Source organism: Prionailurus viverrinus, chromosome C2, assembly GCF_022837055.1.
Source record: "Prionailurus viverrinus isolate Anna chromosome C2, UM_Priviv_1.0, whole genome shotgun sequence".
NCBI lineage: Eukaryota > Metazoa > Chordata > Mammalia > Carnivora > Felidae > Prionailurus > Prionailurus viverrinus.
In genome coordinates, this window is record NC_062569.1 from 63,959,084 (window position 1) to 63,985,236 (window position 26,153).

The 26,153-nt window shown below is 38.4% G+C and overlaps 1 protein-coding gene across 2 annotated transcripts in view; it reads right to left on the reverse strand.

The window, feature by feature from the left end:
* Positions 1–882: 882 nt before the first annotated feature.
* SLC2A2 (solute carrier family 2 member 2) overlaps positions 883–26,153 on the reverse strand; it is a 30,064-nt gene continuing 4,793 nt past the window's right edge. For both annotated transcript variants that reach the window (XM_047875589.1, XM_047875588.1), the window contains exons 2-11: positions 23,203–23,295; positions 19,737–19,999; positions 12,458–12,582; positions 9,824–9,939; positions 8,554–8,716; positions 7,865–8,052; positions 5,510–5,614; positions 2,068–2,169; positions 1,167–1,370; positions 883–1,083 (exon numbers count right to left, since the gene is read on the reverse strand). In XM_047875589.1, coding sequence (XP_047731545.1) covers positions 883–1,083; positions 1,167–1,370; positions 2,068–2,169; positions 5,510–5,614; positions 7,865–8,052; positions 8,554–8,716; positions 9,824–9,939; positions 12,458–12,582; positions 19,737–19,999; positions 23,203–23,295 — 1,560 coding nt within the window. The remainder of the gene's footprint in view (positions 1,084–1,166; positions 1,371–2,067; positions 2,170–5,509; positions 5,615–7,864; positions 8,053–8,553; positions 8,717–9,823; positions 9,940–12,457; positions 12,583–19,736; positions 20,000–23,202; positions 23,296–26,153) is intronic.

A 26,153-nucleotide genomic window follows, 5' to 3' on the forward strand; every position in this document is an offset into this window, starting at 1 on the left:
GCCTGACGCGGGGCTCGAACTCACGGACCGCGAGATCGTGACCTGGCTGAAGTCGGACGCTTAACCGACTGCGCCACCCAGGCGCCCCAATAAAAGTTTTTCTTTAGCACATATCTTAATATATTCACAAACCATTCCACATGAAAATACAAAATAAAACATTAAACAATATAAATTCAATATGCAAGAAAAAAAGCTGAGTGGGAGAAAAGGAAAAGTTATCAATTTTAACACGGACCTTATTGCCACTAGCCAAATCTTTAGTATGAGGTCCATAGGTAAGAAAATTCCAACATAATCATATGCAAATATGTAAATTAGTTGCATCTTCAGGTTTCTAGCTACACGCTTAATGAAGCATTAACGTGATATATTGAAACAGCTTTCATTTCAGGAGAACCTTGTTATAAAAAATAGAACTGGGGGAATACCTGAGTGGCTAAGTCAGTTAAGCATCCGACTCTTGATTTTGGCTCATGTCGCAATTTCACAGTTGTGAGATTGAGCCCCACGCTGGGCTCCGTGCTGAGTGCGGAGCCTGCTTAAGATTCTCTCTCTTTCTTCCCCTCCCCAGCACTCCCTCTTAAAAAAAAAAAGAGCAGAGCTAGCAACATTAGAATGTACTTGCCCTTTGGGAGAGCAAAATGAGCTAGACTTTTGGTTTACTTAATTACAGAGTCTTACTATCAAAAATAGATGCTCTAACTTAAAAAAAATACTTTTTTTGGTAATATTTGATGACATTACTGAGAAGAACCCAGAAACGTTCTCTAAAAAAGAAAACAATCCTTCAAGATGTAGATATAACATTCTCAAAGAACTGTCATTTAAAAACACACAACCTCCTTTCTATTCCTTTTTATGTCCCAAATCAGATAATCTTTACACAGTCTCTGAGGCTCCAAGGAATTCCATTTCCACGGCGGCTTTGGGCGCTTGGGCTGAGCCACTCTTCTTTCGGAATTCTGCCGCGATTTCCTCAAAGGACTTTCCTTTGGTTTCCGGAACTTTGAAAAATGTAAACAGAGTAAAGGCCAGGACCACTCCAGCGAAGAGGAAAAACACATAAGGTCCACAGAACTTCTGCACAGAGAACAAATAGAGTTCCAATTAGCCGTCATTCTACTCCACTGTTCAGCAAATCTGCACAATATTAGGCTGCTTACCGCAATGTACTGGAAACACAGAGCTACAATGAAATTGCAGGTCCAGTTGCTGAATGCAGCTATTGCTAAAGCAGCAGGCCGTGGTCCTTGACTAAAGAACTCCGCCACCATGAACCAGGGGATGGGGCCTGGCCCAATTTCAAAGAAACTGACAAAGAGGAAGATGGCTACCATGCTCACGTAACTCATCCAAGCCAACTTATTCTGAGGAATAAACAAAAAGAGTGGAACTGGGATTATTGGCAGCTTCTTCCTTTAAGTAGGCTCTCATTGAGTTCAGAGGTGACATAGCTCTCTTCTAGATATGTTTATGTGCAAATAACTACAAATTATTCTAGTCTGACACAAGTTTATTCTAGTCTGAGTCATGCTTAAATCTTTTGAACTCCGTTATAGGAAATCCTCGGGATTAGGACTCTATATGACTCTCAGTCACTCTTTTCCTGTGAAAGAGGCAAGGCAAGAATCTATTGACCTTCGCTCCTATTCATATCAATGTTGCCAGATGGAGTGCATTACCCTCCATGAAGTGGTGGATGAGTGTGCTAGGTTGGAGAGGTCCTGGGACTTGCCCTAGGTCACACAGGTAGCCAAGTGGCAGAGCCAGTGTTAGAACCCATTTGGGGCTGACCCCAGAGACTATGCTCTGACCATTTTGCGACACTGCCTCCCTTGGTAACAAGTACAATGATAAATTGCAAGTAATGTGATGTTGAAGTCTTTAAACCTAAAACACTAGTTCCCTTTTTCTTTACATTCCTCCTTTGCATTATATGCTGTTCCTATGGCTTTATCTCCTAAGTCAGTCTCAAATGTTTTGACATGCAAAACACTTTGACCTGGAGCATAGAAGTGCTATCATATGGTAACCAAAAATCTCAGGACCAAAATCTACACTTACCAGTAGTATAAGTCCCACGGACATGAAGATAGCACAGACAAACATCCCACTCATTCCTATTAGAAACAGAGAGCGTCGCCCTGCCTTCTCCACAAGGAATACCTAGGAAGGTTTCAAAACATACTGAATTAAATGGTTTTTATGGCCAAAGAGGTCGTTTTAATTTATACAGCTGGAAACAGGCAGTTCTGTTATCCCATTTTTACAGATGTGGAACTGAGTGGGGGTAGAGACTCTTGCCTGCGGTGGCAGAACTGGTCTCAGTGAGCAGAAGTAATTAACAGATACCAGCTTCACTCAGTCACATTGCTTTCAACAGGCGATTCTGGAGAAAGAGCCATGGCCTTACCATCACTCTACAATTATCACTTGAGTACAGTATTAAGAGGCTGTACCTCTCGGATCTCCAGTAGATTTCTTATACATTTAAAATGACACTACATAAGAAATGACGTTAACTTATCTTTTGATAATTATCCTGTTACAAGTACAAGGTTTTGTGCACTGCAGACACCTGAAATCATGTAACTGTTGGGTTGCCAACCATTCTTATCCAACTTTCTCACTGCTAATAAAGTCAAATTATGGCCATTCACGTGGCAACTCACAGAATTTGATCACTTTACCAATTAGTCAGATATGCATTTTTCTGGTGTCCCTAAATGTATTTGGTGCTGGAAGTGAATTATCTATATGAAAAGATAAGACTTCAAAGCAAAAGCTTAAAGTGCTTTCTTATCCTAATTCAGGAGATGTGTCATTGATACCTTTGGGTCTGTGGACCTTTGCAATTAATGGTTAAGATTTACAATTAGCCAAGACCAATATTTGTTAAATAGACTCTTCTTCTTGGAATACTGCCAAGGTTGGTGAATCACACACAAAAAACTATGTCATAATTTCTCACTTCAATGACTAAATTGGCTCGGCTCATAAATCTATCAGGAAATCTATAGCAATCCAATACCCTTGAGCTCTGGCTCTGAAAATACCTGAGAAACATTTGTTTTCACCCATAGCAAAAACCCCTTTCATTTCAGAGGCATTGCGTCTTCAGGTTTCAAATCACTTCAGGGTAATGAGCAAAGAGCCCACGTTTACTGTTGAAAAGGTAATAGGAGAAACAAATCTTTTCCAAGTTCATAACATTTCTCTATGTAATCTGATTCTGTCAGTATAACTTTCCAAGTTGACTTGATGACACCATGTCAAACTATCAAGAAAATAGAAGCATTTCTTCAAGAATGAGGGCTTTTACTATGTTTCTGCTGTTTCTGAACAATTATTACTAATAGGATAATAAATTCTAAAACCACATGCCTTGGAAACTGAGTTGGACTCATTTCTTGAGGCTAGGTAAGCAGTTGGGGAGGAGTGTGGCCCAGGGTGAGACTTGGTCAGGGGTTAGAGATGTTTGCCTAACCAGAACCCTTGTCTTTGCCCAAGACAATGTGTGTCACACAGGTTCTGGATGCCTCCTTGGAGTTTAGTAGCCACTGCTTCTCCTCTAGATCCATCTGTCTCCCCATTCCCTCCACAATTCTTCCTGTTTTGTTTTCTCTCAACATTATAGGCCCTCTTCTCCCGGCCCATTAGTGTGGAAGAAAATATGGAATGTGGAAGCATAATTCAGCATGGGGTTAGGAAAATCTTTCTTTTCCCAAATACTCATTCAAGAGAAAAAAATTGATTATGTCCCTTCCAAGTCAATGAAACATTAATATCCTATCAGTGCATATTCCTACGTGCATATCTTTATTTGAAAGGATATACATTGGTTAATTTGGGGGAGAGGAATTGGGTGATTTAAGGACTATCCTTTTTGTACTTTTTCTGCCTTAACACAACTTTCCAAAAATACATGTAATTAAAAAATTTAGCCCTGGAGGGTTAATTAGGTAGCTGATTAGAGTTTATTTTTAAAATTATGTCACTCATCTGTTCAAAATCTGTCACAGAATAAAAGGATAAACTCTCAGAGGGTATATTCAGAATAGTCAGGATACTTTTCAAGGCAACAAGCAACTCCTCCTATTCCAACTGGATTGGTGGGGAGGGGAGACAAAAATGAAATTCTGCAGTAGTTTCCTTATTAGGCATTTAGAGTTTTGGTTACTCAATTTTGACAACCTGATGCTTTACATAGCAAATCCTGTTACATATAAAATGTTTTAAGCATAATCTCTATATTAAAAAAAATATTTTGAAGTGGGGCTTGTAACAAACATAGCTCAGGAGACAAAAGAATGTGAGTAGTCCCTTGGATCACATCCCAGTAGCAGACCTTCATTGATTTCAAGTGGCCTTTTGGCTTGAACAGGCATTATCATGAAAGGCATATCTACAGAACTGCTGGTATTCCCTTGTTATCTGTTCTCTTTCCTCTTTCCAAGGTCCAGCACTGTTTAATGTAGTCTGGACAAATCTGTTTTTTGATCTAGGCAACCGGGCTGTAATTTATTGACCATTCTAAGGTAATAGTTAAAAGTCCATGTGCAGAGAAAGAAAAACAACTGACTAAAGTATATTGAGTACAGACAGCATTGTGACCAACATTGAAAAGCATGAACTTTTTGAATATCCTGCATTTGAAGATAAAAATCAGCCCAATTGTCCTCATCTTAGAATGAATTACATGAGTTGGGAAGTTTGGGGAGTTTTTTGTTGTTTGTTTACATTAATTCTTCAATTGTTTATGTTATATATCATTGTCAAGATATTGAATCAGTCCTTATATAAGGTACTTGGTCTTAAGTGGACTGTATCACTTTTTCCCCTTGTCAGAAAAAAATAATAATAACATTTCAAAAACAGTAACATTTCAAGTTATACCACTTCTACTTCGTCTCTCATAATATCACAGACTTTTATGCATCACCTCATCACCGGAAGTTATGGCCTTGTGAGCTCTCTGGAAACTCTGCCCAATCGCCAAATATCGTAGGAATTTGCTGAGGCTGTTTAATTCTGTTACAGACAGATATATCTATTGCAGAAGACCTTTTTTTTTTTTTTTTAAGTATTTTCCCCAGGGCATCAGGATAAAAAAAAGAATTTCAACCACGGAAAGAGAGGAGCCCAGGTAAAAGACCCGATATTGATAGAAATGACAGACTGTCACCAATCCCAATAGATTTAAGTACAGAGCAAAGGAGGACTACAGGTGTTTTTACAAGGAGGAAGTCCTCTGTGTCCCAAGTGAGTTATTAATTCACAAATGAGTGACTAACTGGCATCCCTACTCTGGGGATAACCAGTGATCCACCTGCTCGGTTATACTTGGTGGTTCATTATTTGCAGAAAGGACTCTTCTTGTGACTCACTTGGTTCTCTGCCTCTATAGAACAATAAGTGATTGGTCACTTTTGGATTACAAGGTTCTCCCCTCTCCCATTTCTGAACTGAGAAACAAACAGCATACTTATCTAGGGTATGAACTCACAGAGATAGCAGTGAAAACCATGTTGACGGCACCAACTCCAATGGTTGCATAAACAGGTTGGCTGATTCCAGCAGTCTGAAAAATGCTGGTTGAGTAGTAAAATATCTGTAAAGTAATAACAGTTTAGCCTTAATCAAGAATCCTGGCACTAATGGCTTGAAAGCAAGAAATATTTTAAGTTGTTTAGTTTTAGTTGTTTCTATGGAACCATGGTCCCTACAATGCCCTAAAGATTTTGTCTGTCCTCTCCTTCCGGGCGATGAGAAGCCACTATCAATCTTTAGTATTTAAAACTCCCGATTGCTTAAAGTTCTCTTTAAATTTAGCTGAAAACTCTGAATCTGCATTTTCTTTTTATATGTACTTAAAATTTTAAACTTTTTGTTAAGGTATAAAATACATACAAAAAATGTACATATAGCATAAGTATACAGATCAATTAATTTTCACAAACTGAACACACCTGTGTAAGCAGCACACATATAAAGATATAAATCATGTCTAGTCCTCCAGAAGCTCCCAGAATGTCCCCCTATTCTCCCAAGGAAATGCTTCAACTTCTAACATCATGATAAATTTCACCTAGTCTTGTACTTGCCATAACTGGAATCATACTGTGTGAATTATTTGTTATCTGGCTTCAACATTACCCTTGTGAGGATCATCCATATGGTTATGTGTGCTTGTACAGTGTTGATTATCATTGCTTAGTACTTTGTTGTATTAATATACCACTATTTATTACCCATTCTACTACTGATGGGTATTTAGGTAGTTGTCATTGGCGATTGCGAAGGGTGCTGTTGTGAACGTTCTAGTATAATCCTTTTGGTGAAAGACGTACATATTTATGCCTGGGGATAGAATTGCTGGACCATAGTGTATGCATGTGCTCACCTTTACAGATACTGGCAAACAATTTTCCAACTGACACTCTCACCCATGTGTGTAAGAATTCTGGTTGCTACCACGTTTAATCCAACATTTTTCATTAATCCTCAGTGGACATGGAGAAATCTTCACAATCTCTCTAATAGCCTTTCTTACTAATTATGTTTTTATGTTTATAGCGGTCTTGTTTAGGCCATTCTGTCATTCTGTCATCCTCTCTCACTGCTTCCCCGGTTAACCTGTCCTGCTGGCTGGCACCTCTTCCTGTGGGTGGGGCTGATAGAGGAGAACTGTACCCACTGTGTTCAGTGAGGAGCGGCTTACAGCACACTAGACACTATCCCACATTTGTAGGCTGCCCAACAGCTTCGGCTCACATTTCCTGGATGCCTCTAAGTCAGGCATGGGGATAGTAACTAAAGCAGGAAGGTTTGGAGAGATTAAGTATTGCGCCTCTGGATATATACAGGCAGAACTGAGAGAAAGCCTACAAAATTGGTCTCCAAACCCCAAAGGTTTATAGAGTATTAGATTAAAATGAACATCACTGACCCCTTAAAGGAGAACAGAGATGACAGAAGAGCAGTATTCAGCTTGTTGAGTGAGGTTCAGGCCTCCTTTTCTTCAACTGATGAGAATTACTATCTTTCCTTCTTCCAAGGCTCTGCCCATCCATCAGTCACCCTCAAAGTGTCCCCTGTGGATCTGTGATTGGCTCATTAAAGAGGAAACCCAAACAGCATTTTTAAAAGCAATAAAAGGGGTAAGTGATTTTCTGTATCTCGTTTTTTTAACAAATGCTTAATTATTTTCTTCTAGTAGTTAATTGCCAGTAGAATAATTTTAGTTTGCATAATGCAATGATTTCAGTTCAAAACCTAAAAGCTAGCTAGTTTAATATTCAGTATGTTTTTCAATCATGTCTTATCTACTACCCTCACTCACCCATATCATATCAGTTCACTCTATTGTTTATTTTGTATGCTGTCTCCATAAATACAGTGAAAGTTTCTTGGATGGCAGGAAATTTCTTTGCACCTGGCTACCTGGTATACTTCATTTAAATAGATAAAGGGAACCACGGGCTCCTTTTTCCTAAGCCATCAGAAATCCTAAATTTGGTTCTCAAGTCTAGAAGCCCCTTGTAATTCAGGTGGGTTTTTTTTTTCACAATTATTCTCCTTTTCCTTCTTTTGTATTAAATGTGAATTTTGCCTTTAACCTTCCATCTTAGTGGACACACAGAACCAGTGATTGTCGTTGACGTTTAAAAAAATTCTATGCCAATTTTAGAAAGCAGATGAAGCGAAACAAAGAAAATTAATGCTCACTCATTATATGTTTATTGTAGTGAAATGTGATGTCAACATTTTAAAATGTCTTTTAGCTATTTAAATTTACATCCTTTTCTTTCCTTATTTCATTCAATTTGCTTTTAGAGTTAGGGGGTATTCTTAAACTTACCGCATTGATTCCAGAAAATTGCTGGGCCATATGCAGCATCAATGCCACTATAATAGACTGTCGGTAGCTGGAATTGGTGAAGAGCTGAATTATGGAGACCTTTTGTTCACTTGATGCTTCTTCCTTTTCTTTTCTCATCTCAGTGATGTCTTTGGTGACATCATCACTTCCTCTGAGTCTTTTCAAGCCTGTCCCCCAAAATGATCAGGTTGACACAACTCAGGTCAAAACAAAAGTAAATTTACTTTTATTATGTTTTTGAAAGAGTTACAGATCTGCATAGCTCTTTCTATTGCTTTACAGCATGGGTGTTGGACATTCTTTTTGTTAAATTAAATCCTGTTTTAAAATTTTTAAAAGCACATTTGTTTTTATCTAATGACAAAGAAAATTATGATCTTTATTATCATAGAAGCGTAATGCAAGTAAAGGTCTTTTAGAAACCTCTGGTTGAGTCCAATACCCTGCACGTGGGTTTCCCATTTGGGCTCGAGTGTTTATGGGTTTGAAATGGCATGCATGAGTCATATTGAGGTGATCTTTCACATTGTTCTTACATGTAATCACTGACTTCATTTGGAAAGCTCTGGTACCAATTTGATCAGTAAACATTCATGCTCACTGCTTTTCATTATCTGCTAGTTCCAAAACAATAGGAAGGGGGAAAAAAAACCCACCCACAGACTTACTTTTCTTTGCTTTGACTTCCTCATCCAACTTGATGTAAAGGTATCTGGGGCTTTCAGGACAGAAGAGGAGCAGCAGAGACTGGAGGATGGCTGGCAGAGCAGACAAACCAAGCAGGATATGCCACTGCTCATGACTGCCCAAGATGAAGTTGAGGCCGACAATCTGAAGAGGCAGGGAGGAAACATAGCAGGTGCACAACATGTTGGGTCTGCTTTCTGCAACTATTTGTTGAAAAAGCACATTGACTGTTTAATAGTATTCCCTGGTGGGGAACCTGGGTGGCTCAGTTCGTGAAGCGTCTGACTTGGGCTCAGGTCACGATCTCATGGTTTGTGGGTTCGAGGCCGTGTCGGGCTCTGTGCTGACAGCTCAGAGCCTGGAGCCTGCTTCGGATTCTGTGTTTCCCTCTCTCTCTGCCCCTTTCCCACTTGTGCTCCCTCTCTATCTCTCTCTAAAACAGATAAATAAACCTACAAAAATAGTATTCCCTGACAACTTGGATTCAAGTATGCTCAAACAGAAACTATTAATATTGTGTCCTACCTTAACTGAATTAGAGACTATTTGTTTTACAAAGAGTTCACTTAGGTTTGTTTTCATTAACTCATATGGGCCATTTAGGATGGGAAACAACCAAACTTTTAAGAACACATTTGACATCTAAAGCAACACCAAAAATCATGTGTAAACTTTGTACATTAAAAAATTTCTTCTTAGATTACCCAGAACTTAAATAAAATGGTATTCCATAGATAGAACAATTATTATAATGGGAACCCATTTTGTCATTCTTATTGCAGTGGTTTACCCCCTGGATAGTCGTAGGCTAGGGGCTCTGAAGACTCTGAGGTCCATGGGATAGAAGGGAAGGATAGAGCTGGCTGAACGAAAAACTGCTATGATAATCATATACATCTTAATTTTCCAGGTAAAATGCTCAAAACAAAGGAAACCCAAGCAGTAAAAAAATGTGAAGTTTCCTATTCTTTGAAATCTAAACAGAATAATTTAATTCTAGAATAGCTCCAGAAGTTCAAGATCTGGCACGCTGGGTCATCTCTAGTGCCAATCCTACCAAAGATCCAAGGGGAGAATTGAGGAGTGGTGTACTAATCATTTAGCTTTGACATAAAAAGCTTAAGTCTCTACACCATCTCTACTCCGCTGGTGGAACTGGTTTTTTCCTTGTGTTGGTCTACAGTGAGAGTGGACTGTCAGGGAGGGAGAAGTTGGATAGAGGATGGGTGAAGTAGGGGATCGAGTTTTTACCTGACTAATGAGAATGCCTGTGACAATGGCCAGCTGGTGAAGTGTGCCAAGGGCGCCCCTGAGTGTGGTCGGAGCAATTTCACCAATGTACATTGGAACCAAGCCTGAAATTAGCCCTGCATAAAACATGAATAATAAATGTGAATGCAATAAATAAATAAATGTGAATGCAAGTGAATGCAAGATGAAGTTGTAGTTGAATATAGGAATGGAAAGAACTGATGAGTCGTGGATTTGGCAATCACTCATAGCACTGCCTTATTTAGTTAAAACCATGTTAAAATGGACTGTACATCATAAAGGCCTTAAGTTGTCTTCAGAAAAGAGATGAAAAAATGCTTTAATAATATTCTTAATCCAAACTCCTGGTATGAAAGGAAATGAGCACATATGTAGGCCAACCTTTTCACTTCAAAGAGAGTTTACCTGGGATCACAGTGCAACAGAGAACTACAAGCCCTGAGTGTCCACAACGTGCAAGTGCCTCAAGATCACTGTTAAAGTGATGAACAGGAGTGTGGAGAGGTGGGAGAGGTCAAGGGGTTCAGGGGTTCTTCCTCCATTTTTCCAACCAGAGCAACCCATCTTCTTTATTCTCTCCCAAAACGGGCTTCAGAAAAGATTTTGGTGCTTAAAGGAATACAAAAAATTTGAAAAGCACTAGGCAATTCTGGCTTCTATAGCTTTCTTAAATGCAGATGTCATCGGTCATGTTGGAGTAGCTGCCAGAGTATCCAGCCATTTGCTGAGTGCACAGGAAGGTCAGACACTATCAATAAGCAAGGCTGAATGAGATGTTTGGCATTTTCTTAAGAATTTAAAAATAATATTTGTTAGAGTCTTCCTCTTAGAAAGATTGTCTATAAAATGGAAATGTATGGTTTTTTTGTAAAAGATGCATTCGGAAACTTTTGATATTTCTTTTAGTGCTTTAAATCGTTCTAAGATCTCACATGAACAGTTGCATGATTGAAATGGCATCTAAATTTTGGTTGACATTTACATGTGACTCTATTGTGTGGTATGTTGATCTTAAATAAGAAGAAAACCTTTTTTTTTTTTTTTTTTTGGCTTTATTCCAGGCTGTACTCTCTGTGTAATACTTACCTTTATATCTCAAGAACATAATAATGTAGATAAGCTCACAGGTCTGAAGTGACACAAATTTAAAGTCCAAATGTATTTCCTATTATTTTTAGCAATTTTAATGCTCAGAACAGGACCAGGAATAATTTTAAAAGCTAGTTGGGGAGTACAAGTTACTTGGCTGTGCTAGTGTCCACAATGTTGATGGCATTTCTTTTCAATTTTGCCAAAATATTTGTGATTTTTTTCCTACTGTATGTTAAAAATTGGAGAGAGAAGAAAGAGGAATCATGATTTGGGCCTCCTCAATAGTGTTAGTATTTGCATTTTACAGAAGGTTCAGTTAATATATCTAAGGCCAGGCCAAGATAGTGCCAGAATTGATACATGCTGAATCTAAATCTTGCCACATGTGGGTTGACTCTTCACCTTGATAAAGCTATCCTAACTTTTAGCTATTTATATTAACATTGAAAATAACAAAAAAATACTTTTAATTAAGTTATTAACTTATGGATATTTTATACTTTTGTTTTACCTGATCATTGAAGACACATGAAACTATATAGTCTTTTCTCTTTGGAAGTAAATGTAAACATTTTATACATCATTTTGCGCTCTCTCACGTCCCCTCCTCCAGCGTCCCCAGCCCCAGTGAATATTAGTGCTCTGAAAGGCAGCTATGATTTGGGACAATGTAAAACCTTGGCTCCAAACCACCAGAATCAGGGCTTCACTTGCACTGAGAAGCTAAAGATTTGGCTATTGTAGAGATTAAGTGATCCTCCCTTTGTTCACATCCCTGCTGGTTAAATTTGCTTCTGAAAGTTTGAAACCTATAAAAGTTTGAAAAGCTGTTTCCCAGAACTAGTCATTCCAGATATTCAGATATGAGGCTCACAGGGGGAGCATCCTTCGTCCATTGTGAACTCTTCAATCATCTGCTGCTGCGTGACTCCCTCTCCTTATGGTCACCGTCACTGTAATGCTTCACCCAACCATGTCTGGAACCCAATGGCTAGGGAATGTGGTCTGAGAGGTGGGCCTGAGTGTCAAGGTCTTTCCAGAAAGGAGAGACAGAGACATAAGTGGCCAAATAGGCCCGAAGAGCTGAGTTGGGGGTTGCGGGTGTAGAAGCATGCTACTGTCTCCCGCACAACAGAAGCGATAACGACAGCTAGCTTTTCTTGGCAGTTTGCTGTAGTCAGATCCTATGCTGAACATTTACATGTATTCTCACAAGTGCCTTACATGGTAGATATTATCTCCTTCGTTTAACAGATAATGAAACTAAGAGTTAAATAATTTATCTGAGATGATACCACTAGAAACTGCCATGAGCAAGAAGATAGCTTCACAACTCCCACTTACTGGTCCCAAACCTGCTTGACTCTGGACTTCAATTTCATGCTATTGCCTTTCCCTTTTGTGACGCCACCTTAGGCTCAAAAACTTCCCTGCATGTTACCACATCTGCCGTTAGAATTTTTCAGACAGATGTGTGTGTGTGTGTGTGTGTGTGCGAGCACATGCACATGTATGACTTACCACAATAGAGTCCTGATATGCTTCTTCCTGAAATTATAAGAATGTGAGATGGTCCCAGTTTGGAAAACCCCATCAAGAGAGCTCCAGCTAATGAGAGAACATTTGCTACCAACATGGCTTTGATTCTGAAATTTTAAAAAGCAAGGATTATAAGTTCAGCATCAAAACTTGATAAAATTATTTGCCCTCAGAGTATGCTAAGGTATTTACTTAAGAGCAGTTATTTTAATTTTGCTGAAACAGCTAGTTGGGGATCTTAAACCATGACTGCTAGTTTGACTTATCTGTTGTCTAAAGCATTAACGATTAATGTTTATAATGAGAAAATCTGAGTTTCATGCACATGATCTCCACATTTTAATAGAGATGATTCAATTGTGGTGATGACTGATTTGCTTTAAGATAATACTTCTGAAACTTTTTCAAACAATTAACTAATTAAGTTTTCTTCAAGAGGGCACCTGGCTGGCTCAGTTGATAGAACATGTGACTCTTGATCTCAGGGTGTGGAGTTCAAGCCCTACATTGGGGGTGGAGCTTACTTTAAAAAAAAAGAGTACAGATACCATTAAAAATAAAAATAAATAATTAAGTTTTCTTCAAGTTGATTGCTGTAAGGCATAATTGCCTGTTGATAGCTATATTCAACACTGTAGTTGTAACTTATGACTTTCTTTCTTTCTCTTTCTTTCTTTCTTTTCTCTCTCTCTTCCTTCCTTCCTTCCTTCCTTCCTTCCTTTCTTTCTTAATGGTGCACATTTTTAGTTGATGTAGGTCATGTAAGGAACTTTCAAAGTTAAATTTTCTTTAACATGAATTACTTGGAAATAAATTAAAATATACTTTGACTTTAAGCCTTATCAAAGAGAATTATAATTATTCTTATTTTGACATCGTATGTCATATTTCCAGAATCAATGAATTAGTGTCAACCAATGTAAAACATGTAATCAAGTTGACAATAGTAACAAAAATATCATTTTCAAAATTAATCATATGAAAATTAACATTTGCAGACATCTGATACTTTTACTCCCATTAAATGGAAAATTGGGGCACAAAAACCTTCTTTAAAGTTCAGTAGATGATGATAAGGACAATAAAAGAATCTAAATGGGTAGGTGTGGAAATATTTGTGCCACAAACAAATGTCAGCACCTTGTTATATTCTATGTCAATGTTTCAAACTTGAATAGGTGATCTTTTTCTAAGCAAGTATCTTTAACTCCAAGGAGATTTTTTTTTTTTCTGGAGAGTAAAACTATGTAGTGTTATTCTTCAGTGATTGCCCACAACTATAGGCTTAATAATATCCTCCAAGAGTCCACATCCTGATCTTCAGAACCTGGCAATACGTTACCTTGTATAATAAAAGGGATTTTGCAGGCATCATTAAATCGAGGACACTGAGATAAAGAGATTACCTTGGATTATTCTGGTGGACCCAGTGATGGAATCACTAGTATTCTTATAAGAGGGCAGCAGAGAAGAAGATAATGTGATGACAGAAGTAAGATTGGAGTAATGTGTTTTGAAGATTGAGTGAGGGGCCACAAGCCAAGCAATATAGGTGACCACTGGAAGCTGGAAAAGGGCACGGAAATGAGTTTTTCCCTCGGAACATCTAGAAGGAACCAGCCCTAAAGGCATCAAAATTGGCAAAGATGAAGTCAAGCTTTCACTTTTTGCAGATGACATATTATACATGGAAAATCCGATAGACTCCGCCAAAAGTCTGCTAGAACTGATACATAAATTCAGCAAAGTTGCAGGATACAAAATCAATGTACAGAAATCAGTTGCATTCTTATACACCAATAATGAAGCAACAGAAAGACAAATAAAGAAACTGATCCCATTCACAATTGCACCAAGAAGCATAAAATACCTAGGAATAAATCTAACCAAAGATGTACAAGATCTGTATGCTGAAAACCATAGAAAGCTTATGAAGGAAATTGAAGAAGATATAAAGAAATGGAAAAACATTCTGTGCTCGTGGATTGGAAGAATAAATATTGTTAAAATGTCAATACTACCCAAAGCAATCTACACATTCAATGCAACCCCAATCAAAATTGCACCAGCATTCTTCTCGAAGCTAGAACAAGCAATCCTAAAATTTGTATGGAAACACAAAAGGCCCCAAATAGCCAAAGGAATTTTGAAGAAGAAGACCAAAGCAGGAGGCATCACAATCCCAGACTTTAGCCTCTACTACAAAGCTGTCATCATCAAGACAGCATGGTATTGGCACAAAAACAGACACATAGACCAATGGAATAGAATAGAAACCCCCGAACTAGACCCACAAATGTATGGCCGACTAATCTTTGACAAAGCAGGAAAGAGTATCCAATGGAAAAAAAGACAGTCTCTTTAGCAAATGGTGCTGGGAGAACTGGACAACAACATGCAGAAGAATGAAACTAGACCACTATCTTACACCATTCACAAAAATAAACTCAAAATGGATAAAGAACCTGAATGTGAGACAGGAAACCATCAAAACACTAGAGGAGAAAGCAGGAAAAGACCTCTCTGACCTCAGCTGTAGCAATCTCTTACTCGACACATCCCCAAAGGCAAGGGAATTAAAAGCAAAAATGAACTATTGGGACCTCATCAAGGTAAAAAGCTCCTGCACAGCAAAGGAACCAATCAACAAAACTAAAAGGCAACCAATGGAATGGGAAAAGATATTTGCAAATGACATATCGGACAAAGGGCTAGTATCCAAAATCTATAAAGAGCTCACCAAACTCCACACCCGAAAAACAAATAATCCAGTGAAGAAATGGGCAGAAAACATGAATAGACACTTCTCTAAAGAAGACATCCGGATGGCCAACAGGCACATGAAAAGATGCTCAACATCACTCCTCATCAGGGAAATACAAATCAAAACCACACTGAGATATCATCTCATGCCAGTCAGAGTGGCCAAAATGAACAGATCAGGAGACTATATATGCTGGAGAGGATGTGGAGAAACAGGAACCCTCTTGCACTGTTGGTGGGAGTGCAAACTGGTGCAGCCACTCTGGAAAACAGTGTGGAGGTTCCTCAAAAAATTAAGAATAGACCTACCTTATGACCCAGCAGTAGCACTGCTAGGAATTTACCCAAGGGATACAGGAGTACTGATGCATAGGGGCACTTGTACCCCAATGTTTATAGCAGCACTCTCAACAATAGCCAAATTGTGGAAATTGTGATTTAATACTGGGGCTCCTGGGTGGCTCAGTCGGTTAAGCGTCCGACTTCAGCTCAGGTCACAATCTCGTGGTCCGTGAGTTTGAACCCCACGTCGGGCTTTGGGCTGATGGCTCGGAGCCTGGAGCCTGGAGCCTGCAGCCTGCAGCCTGCAGCCTGCAGCCTGTAGCCTGCTTCTGATTCTGTGTCTCCCTCTCTCTCTGCCCCTCCCCCATTCATGCTCTGTCTCTCTCTGTCTCAAAAACAAATAAACGTTAAAAAAAATAAAAAATAAATAAAAAAAATTGTGGTTTATATACACAATGGAGTACTACATGGCAATGAGAAAGAATGAAATATGGCCTTTGTAGCAACGTGGATGGAACTGGAGAGTGTTATGCTAAGTGAAATAAGCCATACAGAGAAAGACAGATACCATATGTTTTCACTCTTATGTGGATCCTGAGAAACTTAACAGAAACCCATAGGGGAGGGGAAGGAGAAAAAAAAAAAAGAGGTTAGAGTGGGAGAGAGAGCCAAAGTATAAGAGACTCTTAAAACTGAGAACAAACTGAGGGTTGATGGGGGGTGGAAGGGAGGGGAGGGTAGGTGATGGGCATTGAAGAGGGCACCTTTTGGGATGAGCACTGTGTGTTGTATGGAAACTAATTTGACAATAAATTTCATATATTAAAAAAAACTTAATAAAAAAATAAAAAGTAAATTGAAAAAAAAAATAGAAGGAACCAGCCCTGCTGACACCTTGGCTTCAGCCAAATGAAACAATTTGGGCTTCTAACCTCCAAAACTGTAAGAAAATTAATTTGTGTTGTTTTCAGCCACTGCTTAGGGTAACTCATTAGAGCAGTAATAGAAAAACAATATATGTGAATTGTCAACTACTCAAAGGGAAGGAAAACAGTGATTTAGAGCTGACCAACTTCAGAGCTGCAGAGCAGAACAAGACAGGGATATTTCTCTGTGAAGTGCCTTTTCTTTACACAAGGACAGAAGACAAACAAATTCAATAATTAACCTTAAGAAAATTGTTATTGGCTGGCTAGTCGTATATTCTATTAGGGAGAATATTCTATTAGGCAGAAAAACTCTTAAAAGAGATAGCCTGAAAGTACTTTTGGTACCAGATTGCTCTTAAGTCCCTCTTCCTTAACCACCAAGGGATGCTAGAGCACTTTGTACAACTTAGAGGATTTTAACTTCTGCTCAGACGGGAGAAATGGCCAAGAATGAATAATCTAAAAATACATGACATTGTTGAATCAGAGAGAAAGAATATATTTCTAAGTATATTTCTTTAAATTTTGCTCTAAATATTCCTGTTAGCGTAGGCATTATCACTGTCATCCTGTCATCATCATTGTCTTCATCATCATCATTATCATCATCACCATCAGCATCACAGTAAGGCTACATTCAGGGCTTGCTTACTATGTGTTGGGCATTGTGATAAACCTCTGTGTATGTTCTCATGTAATCCTCGTAATGATGCTACGAGTTAGGTATTATTTTTTTCTTACATTGTAAATGGAGGGGGAAACATCTTAGAGGACCTAAGTAACTCGTTCATTTTCACACAACTATTAAGTGACAGAGCTGGGAGTTGATCTGTGTGAAATGAGAGGTTAATGTTTGGTTTTAGTGAGTTCCATTGTTTATATAAAAGAAAGAGTGTATTCAAATGCAAGGTATGTACACCTTATGTACAACTTATGGTAGCATGGATTGATTGCACAGATCATGGTCTCCTCCACCATATCCTTGTAATTAAATTTTCAGAACACAACCTCTGGAAAAATTGACCCTGAGAAGCCAAATCTATAAAACAGTGGCCACAGACATTTATTACCTATTTCACAATTACAAGGAAAGAGTTTTTAAAGCAGTAATAGAAATATACATTTTTCTTTATTTATTTTTAACTGATGGAGCAACGACCTGGTCAATAAGGAAAATCATGGCATTTATCAGTGACTCTTCCTAGAAAAATAGTTTTATAGGAGAGACTAAACCCTTTTGTCTTAATTTTGATGTTAAAATTATTAATTTGTGGCTGTTTTCATGGAGAATCATTTTTCTACTGAGAACTGGAAGAAGCATCACTTTTAGTTTACCATAAGTCATTTGATAAATAATCATTTGACATGGTTTTGGGGTATGATCATTGTTGATGCTAAATTCTAAGACTTGAGAGGGCATGCATCTGTTTCCTTCAGTAGGACCTGAAATAAATGTTTTAGAGTATGTCACTGGACCTGTCAGAATCTCATCTCTAAATGAGATGACAATAAGGACTTAAGTTCTCTTTCTTTTCTTTTCTTTTCTTTTCTTTCTTTCTTTCTTTCTTTCTTTCTTTCTTTCTTTCTGTAAGCGTCATGCCCAACTTGGGGCTTGAACTCATGACCCTAAGATCAAGAGTCACAGGCTCCACCAACTGAGCCAGCCAAGTGCCCCTTAATTTTTTTCTTTAAGAATGGGAAGAGGTAGAAAATATCAGTAGCTGGTGAAATAATTGGTTGGTTCATGTTATAAAATTTAACTTTGGTTAATTTTATTTATTTTAGAAATAATCTAGAAAATCTTCCAATTACTGCTTAAACCAATTTGGTTCAAATTAAAATGATTTAATTTTTTTAAACAATTTAAGTCAGTTTATGAACCCTGTAACTTATAGATTCTAAGTTAAGCTAAACACGTGTAAATTGAGAAAAATGTGAGAAACAGACTCTTTTATGGTAGAGGAATGTCCCTTTCAAATAAGAACAAGAATAAAACTTAGGTTATTAGGCTATTCAGTATTTAAGAAAACCTCTTACAGTCTTGTTATATAAAATCTCCAGTGCAAGAGGAAGAAATTTTCAGTACTTTAATAACCAGAGAGATAAAATTATAATTTAAAGTAGGAATTTAAAAAACTAAATTAATTTTAATCCAGAATTACTAACATAGATGCCTATATCATTTACATCTTTAAAGATTTTTGCATTTTCTAAATTGTCCATATTTGCATATTTATTTTTATCATCAGAAAAAAATATAATTAATAAACAAAAGGTGGCCTCAAAAAGTAGAAAATAAATCTAAAAAAACCCAGCCATTTGATTTTTCTGATTTTTCTGATTTTATTTCCTCTCTCTGGGGGTGGGGGCAGAATCCCAACTTAGTATGTCACATGACTAAATGAAAGAAATTTGAGTCTGAAGGAGTTCCTGTGATGTTTTAAATCCAAAACACCTGGTAAAAACTAGAGTAAAGAAATGGAGACACTATTTGTTTCATCTCTGGTTCGGGCTTTGACATAGCAGTAGCAGCAGCTAGAAACCCAGGCCAACTGTATTGGGCAACTGAGAGTTAGGGATATTGGTTTGACCTTAGGACTTGACTGATCCAAATGCCAAATTCTAATTTGAAAATGAAAAACTGGGGGTCTGAGAAATGGAGTGATTTGGTGAAGCAAACAATGGATTCCCTGGTTAAAAATTTCACTCTTGGGGCGCCTGGGTGGCGCAGTCGGTTAAGCGTCCGACTTCAGCCAGGTCACGATCTCGCGGTCTGTGAGTTCGAGCCCCGCATCAGGCTCTGGGCTGACGGCTCAGAGCCTGGAGCCTGCTTCCGATTCTGTGTCTCCCTCTCTCTCTGCCCCTCCCCCATTCATGCTCTGTCTCTCTCTGTCCCAAAAATAAATAAACGTTGGAAAAAAAAAAAAAAATTCACTCTTGGCTTTTCCATAGTTCTTGAGTTAACCATTTGTGTAGTGGTTTCTTAACATATTTTTAAAACTAATGAATTTAGAGAATCAAAGCATTTCTGTGGAAATACACACCAAATTCAGTTTTGCTATGAATGCCTCCACAATTAAGCAGACTAGGGCAAGAGCTTTCTCCATTATTCAGTCTAAAACCAACCTAACTGATAGGGTCATGAATTGAAAAACAAACAAACAAACAAACAAAAAACGACTTCAAAACTATTCCACAAAAGGAAAGATGATTTCTTCCTAAACAAAGTCTTAACAAACCCCAAATACTAGTTTCCATGTTTATGCTTATTTATGAAACTTGCCTACCTTCCAAGCTGGTCTCCAAGCCACCCACCAAAGAAGGATGCAATCATTCCACCAACTGCAAAGCTAGACACAGACAAGGACCAGAGCATGGTGATGAGGCTAGTAGATGTTGTAGTCTCTTCCTCCGCCAAAGAGGTTGGTGTTGAATCCCTTAGGTATGGGATTGTGGGCAGGTCATTTGTACTGTTGATAGTATAGTTGTTGATAGCTTTTCGGTCTTCCAGTGGAATACCCAAAACATATTCATAATGGGATATTATTACCTGGGGAAATAAAATAAAGAAAAATAGCTCCAACATCTCAAATACTCTATACATTTTTTGTTTGTTTTTCCTTTAAAATGTTGGTTAGGTGTTTAAAAGTGTCATCCCAGTTATGTGTGTTATATACATGCAGTCACAGATAGATTTATTTACAGTTGACCATATCCTGTAAAACAGAGGTCGCAAATTCCAGTCCCTACAGGAACTAGGCAGCAACAAATAAGTGAAGGAGAACCTTGATAGCTAGGAGAACTGAAATACAGTCTCTACTATTGAGACTATAATAGTAAGTGGGCAAGGTTATAGCACCGGAGAGCATTTGCCTCACCTAAAGGAGGAAGCTGCAAATGTGAGACTAGTGTTTCATGACCTTTAATTCTTAAAAAGAAGCCAGAAATCTTGGGGTGCCTGGGTGGCTCAGTCAATCATCCAATTCGTGGTTTCGGCTCAGGTCATGAACTCTTGGTTCGTGAGTTCAAGCTCTGAATCGGGCTCTGCACTGGCAGTGTGGGATTCTCTCTGCTTGGGATTCTCTCTCTCTGCCCCTCCCCTGCTTTCTCTCTTTCTTTCTCTCTCAAAATAAATAAATAAATAAATAAATAAAAGCCAGAAATTTGTATTTTTCTATAAAATTCTTTAAGTTTTAAATGCAAGCAGCTATTCAAATGGAAAATATTCTGCAGGCTAAAAAGACTAGGTGCTGTATCCTTGCTAGAAGTATGCTATAAACTTAGCAATAAACTTCCTGGCAGCCAGCTCAAAGAAAAGAAAACAATCCTGTATCCTGATGAATTTCAAAGATAAAAACAACTCAGTGGCCCCTCAGAAGGTGTTGGGACCTGAAGGAATTTTTTTCCTCTGGGTCCCCACAGAGTTCGGTGTGTAATACAATGACCAATTCTCAGAACTAAATTTCACAGCACCATTATTTTATCATGTGTTTCTGAAGAGGCAAAGATCCTACCAAAATATAATTTAGTAAAGGCACAGCCTTCAGGCTTCCTTCTTTGTCCTTCCTCTCAGTGATGATTTGGTCACTATTGAGTGGACTGGGAGGACCTCTGACAAGGACCGGGAATACAACTGAATAGGTTGCCAGTCATAGGGTAAAGCCCTATGTGGTAAAGTCAACTGAGTGAGGGAGGGATGTGACGTCCTCTTATGATAAAAGAAGTCTGACCATGACATTACCTCATTAGCAGACCACTCTATAGGGATAATATACATAGAAAAAAGGCTAGAAGGAAACATCCAAAATGTTCTCAGCTGTTTGCTCTATGTGGTAGAATAATTATAGATGATTGTTTCTAACACTTTCTGTAACAGGTATGTGTAGCTTTTTGTTTTTCTTTTTTAATTTCTTTTGAGAGAGAGAAAAGGAGAGTGTGTGCATGTGCACGTGTGGGCAAGTGGGAGGAGAGGCAGAGAGAGGAGAGAGAATCCCAAGCAGGCTCTGTGCTGTCAGTGCAGAGCCCTACTCAGGTATCGATCTCGTGAACCATGAGATCATGACCTGGGTTGAAATCAAGTCAGACGCTTAACCAACTGAGCTACCCAGGCACCCCTGTATAATTTTTTATAATCATAAAAAAGTGTGACTTTAAAATACCCTAAAATAATGCCACATGTCATCCCACTAACAAAAACAAATGAAGCTGAATGATTATTATTCTATAATGGTGTTTAAGCGGCTTGTTAAACACAGAAAAGGGGCTCTAGCTAAGGCACTAGGCCGGATGCCAGTCGGGGATCCTGTTTTCAAGTCTGGCTCTAGGACTTGGATTGAAGGAGGGGAAACCTTAGACTAATTTTCCCTCTCCTTCCCTGGAGAGGATGGTTTAAATAGAATGTGAAAAGATCTTCCACAAAAAAGAGGCTTGCTGATTCTGAATTATGGTGATGTTGAACCAAATTTCAAGAAGCGTGGTAAATTGGCATGAGTTGTCATCACTCAGAAAAAAAGCCATGACCCCCAGCATTATCATCTAAATCTCTCACCCTCGTCAAGACCGTCACACCCATGAGAATGTTATGCGGCACCTGACCAAAGCACATCTTCTGGTCCAAGGAGCAGCCCTTCCAGGGTTGTATATTCTATACATACAATCACAGGTAGATTTATTTATTGTTGACCATATCTGTGGCCAGCACACATTTTCCATGGAGCCCAACATTGTAAGAGAAGCAGATGAAATATGATTTATTCATAGAAGGCACCCAACAAATGCCTGCACTTTCACCTTCTGCCACTCCTTCCCCCCACCTTCTCTCCTCTCTCTCTTTACTCATGGAACACTTTATTGAACCCCGTTATGCCAATGACAGGAAGAGGAATGAGACATCAATCCTGACCTAAATGACCCGACAGCCTTCATTAGAGCAAGGGGGGGTGAATTCCTGGTTTCCCCGCTTACAAGCCGTGGGAGCTGAGAAAAAAGACAACCCTCTCCTATTTATTCATTGGATACCAGAGTAGGGATGCACAAAATAAATGAGAAAAGTTATAGAAATTATTCAATATTAAAAAATACCCATCCAAATAGTTATTATGGAGGAAATCCAAATTTTTATTGGACTTCTTGACTATTATTAAATAGTTTCATATTATTTTTCTTTGAATTAGCTATGGGAGACAGAAGTAGGAGGAAGGACTAGGATGTTTTTAGTGTTAAGGTTCCTAAAGGTTTTCAACTGACCTAGAATTGGGTATAATAAGGTTTTTAGAGGTCAAACTAGGGAGAACATATGTTAAAGTGCCCGATGCACAGTGAGTTGGTGCTCAGTAAAAGTTAGTGCACTAAAATCCTTCTATTGATTCCTCTTATTCCCTGGCATTTTTCATTCATTTTTCCACTCACATATGGCGGGGGGCTCTGAATCAAGGCTGCAATAAGCTCTTCAGTTTTTAAAAACAACATCAATAGGCATGCGGTATTCTGGCTAGAGTTTTCTGTGAGCTCAGCAAACAGCAGAGTCAGAGATCAGGAGTTGTTTATTGCCCTTTCTTTCTTTGTGAGGGTGATAGAGGAGTCAAGGCCAAGTTATCAGCTCTGAAACCACGCACATGGTGCCTGACAGAATGCTGGGATTACCCTGTGTTCTCCACGTGGGCACACTTTATCTCTGTGTATGAGGAACACAGATCTTTCAGTCACTGACAGAAATCGCCAAAAAGAGAATTGAATTGTACATGTTTCACTTGCCTCTTGAGGTGCGTTGATCACGCCAATATCATATCCAAACTGGAAGGAACCTAGTGCAGCTGTGACGACAGCGAAAACCAAAGTCCCGGTGACCTGTGGGGAATGAAACACAGGGCTGGGAAACACTAGGCAATTTCAGTTACCTGCCATCCTGTCAGTCTGCAGCTTGGACTTCTGACAGGCTCCACAGGCTGGTTCTTGATCCTTGATACTCATTCACAGTATGCCTTATGTTCCCAGCAGGCGTCATTCATACAGGAATGTAAAAGACATTCATCATGTCCTCTACACTGCTAAAGCTGAGAGAAGTTTGGGACAATTTCTTCCAAGAGAGGAACGAAACATCCTTTTACATATATATATATATATATATATATATATGTAATACATATATATAATACATGTATATATACATGTATATATATGTATATATATACATGTATATATACACATGTATATATGTATATACACACATATATACATATGTACATATATACATATATACATATATACATGTATATACATATACAATATATATGTATATGTTTATATATATATACACACACACAAATATGTACATATGTGTGTGTGTGTGTGTATATATATATATATATATATATATATATATATTTAAGATTCAAAATCAGGACTGAGGACTAGAATTGCTACTGACTGAAGGCAACTGCCATGACAAAAACAGTCAGTTTATATCATTGGGAGAAGTCAAATAAGACACCAGTAACAAAGAGATAGGGCGCGCTCCTGGGCATTGCTGTTGTACAAAACCACCTCAAAACTCATATAAGAGGCATAGGCCAGGCTTTATCACAACCACATCACCTTCCATGTAAGGATAATTTTCAAGATTTGCAACTAGTTAAACCTAGAGCTATGGATTAAAGCATGTTCTTTTCTTCCCAACTCCATGTAGCTACAAAAAACAGTGTAGAAAGGAACATTTATTCCCTTCAACTCATAATTACACGTCTGACCATCTTAGAGAAATCATATCATACATATGGAATCACGTTTCAGGATATTTGATGAAGCAGTGTGTGTGTGTGTGTGTGTGTGTGTGTGTGTGTGTGTGTGAGATAGAAAAAATTGTAGAAAGAACCTAAATGTCATTCAGTGGAAAATAGCCAGATAGACTCAAATACATCATAAGACCTATAACTTGCTATGCTGCAGTTAAAAAGAATAATGTGACTGTTACGTACTGACTTATTGTTAAGTGACAAGTGAAGCTGTGTAATCTCATTAATATTTTTTAAAAAAGGCTTAAACCCGAGTGTTCTTTGATTTGTGCATGTTGTATGTAAGTCATAGAATATTTTCTTGAAGAAAAAATAACAAAAGGATGATCGTTGAGGAGGAATATGAGACTAGAGAAGAGGGTATTTTTTCTTTTATTTATACTATGAGTCATTTTATGAGGAAATAATTTCATATATAATTACACAATTTAAATGTTTAAATAAATAACATGGACTATTATAAAAATTCCATTGAACAAATGAATGAGTCATATCAACATGGATTGCAGTTCCCACTCTGATATTTAGGGAGTATGTGACCCAAGCCACTTCTCCTATAGGATCCTCAGTTTTTCTCTAAATTGGGGGGATGATTGTAAACCCCTACTCCAGCATGAAAAATAGCTTATTAGTCAGGTCCCCTCATTCCCTAATAAAGCTAGAGATCAGAAATTTCAGTGTCCTCATCCACAAAGTATAATCACAGAACCAGCCCGAGAGCCCTTGAGGTTAGAGTCTAGTGGTCTTATAACCAGACCCGAGTTAGAGAGCTTGTTACAGGTATAGCTTTCTGGAGTTCACCCCAGACCTATTACTGGGTTGGACTCTCTGGGGAGAGAATTGGGAATCTGTAGGTTTGTCCTCTTTCCACTAATTCAGAATCAAGTTCAGGTGGCACCTCTGTAGACTTTTCTTCCCAGCAACCTCCTTCCCTGAAAGGACTTAAAAACTTTCCCCAAAGATATGATAATATTATATATGTATATCTTAAAAGAAGCATATACATCTCATATAATATACACTATATATTGAGATATAAACCATATGTATATTTATACATATACATGATAAAATAATTGTAAATAAATTCAAAGTAAAATATACATGTGTGTATACATACACACAATATGCTACATGGTGTATGGGATTACCAGAGATTTTGAATTATCCTTTAGCATGTAACTAGATCTCTAATACCTGGTGCCTCAGGCAGCCAAAGCTAAAATGGGTTCCATTTACTTGGTTGGTGGTGTTTCCTCAAATCCTTTTTCCCCTTCAGCTGTTTCCAAGGACAGGGAATTTCATCCTTTCATTTTATGTATAGGGAGTAACCAGCAGCAGCAGTGAGGGGCCCAGTGGGCACCTTGAGAAGGCTTCAACCCACTTCCCTGATAGTGTCTATCACTACAATCTAGACAATCTGATATTAGGTGCAATGCAAACACAGCTTCAAGGCCTGATACTGAATATTTATGCCTAGTGCATGCCTATTCATTGCTCTATGTGTATCATCTCTGTTAACTGCTCTCAGTTTTCTCTTATTTGTCTAATAAACGAAACTAGTTTATTATCTTATAGTTCTTGTAGGTCAAGAGTCTGGTATGAGTCTCACCAGGCTAAAATTAAGATGTTGGCAGGTTGTGTTCCTCTCTGGAGGCTGTGGAGGAAAATTCGGGTTGATGGTAGAATTCTGTTCCCCATGGTTGTAAAATCTGTGTTTTTGTGCTGGCTGCAAAGTGAGGGCCATTCCGAGCTCTAGAGGTCACCACATTCCTCGGCTAGTGGTGCCCTTCCCCTGTCTTTGTGGCCAGAAATGGGTCAGTCAGGTCCTCACGCTAATCCTGACCACTGCCGGAAAAGTTCTTCCCTTTGAAGAATTTGTGGGGTTAGATTTGGCCTAGCTGGATAATCCAG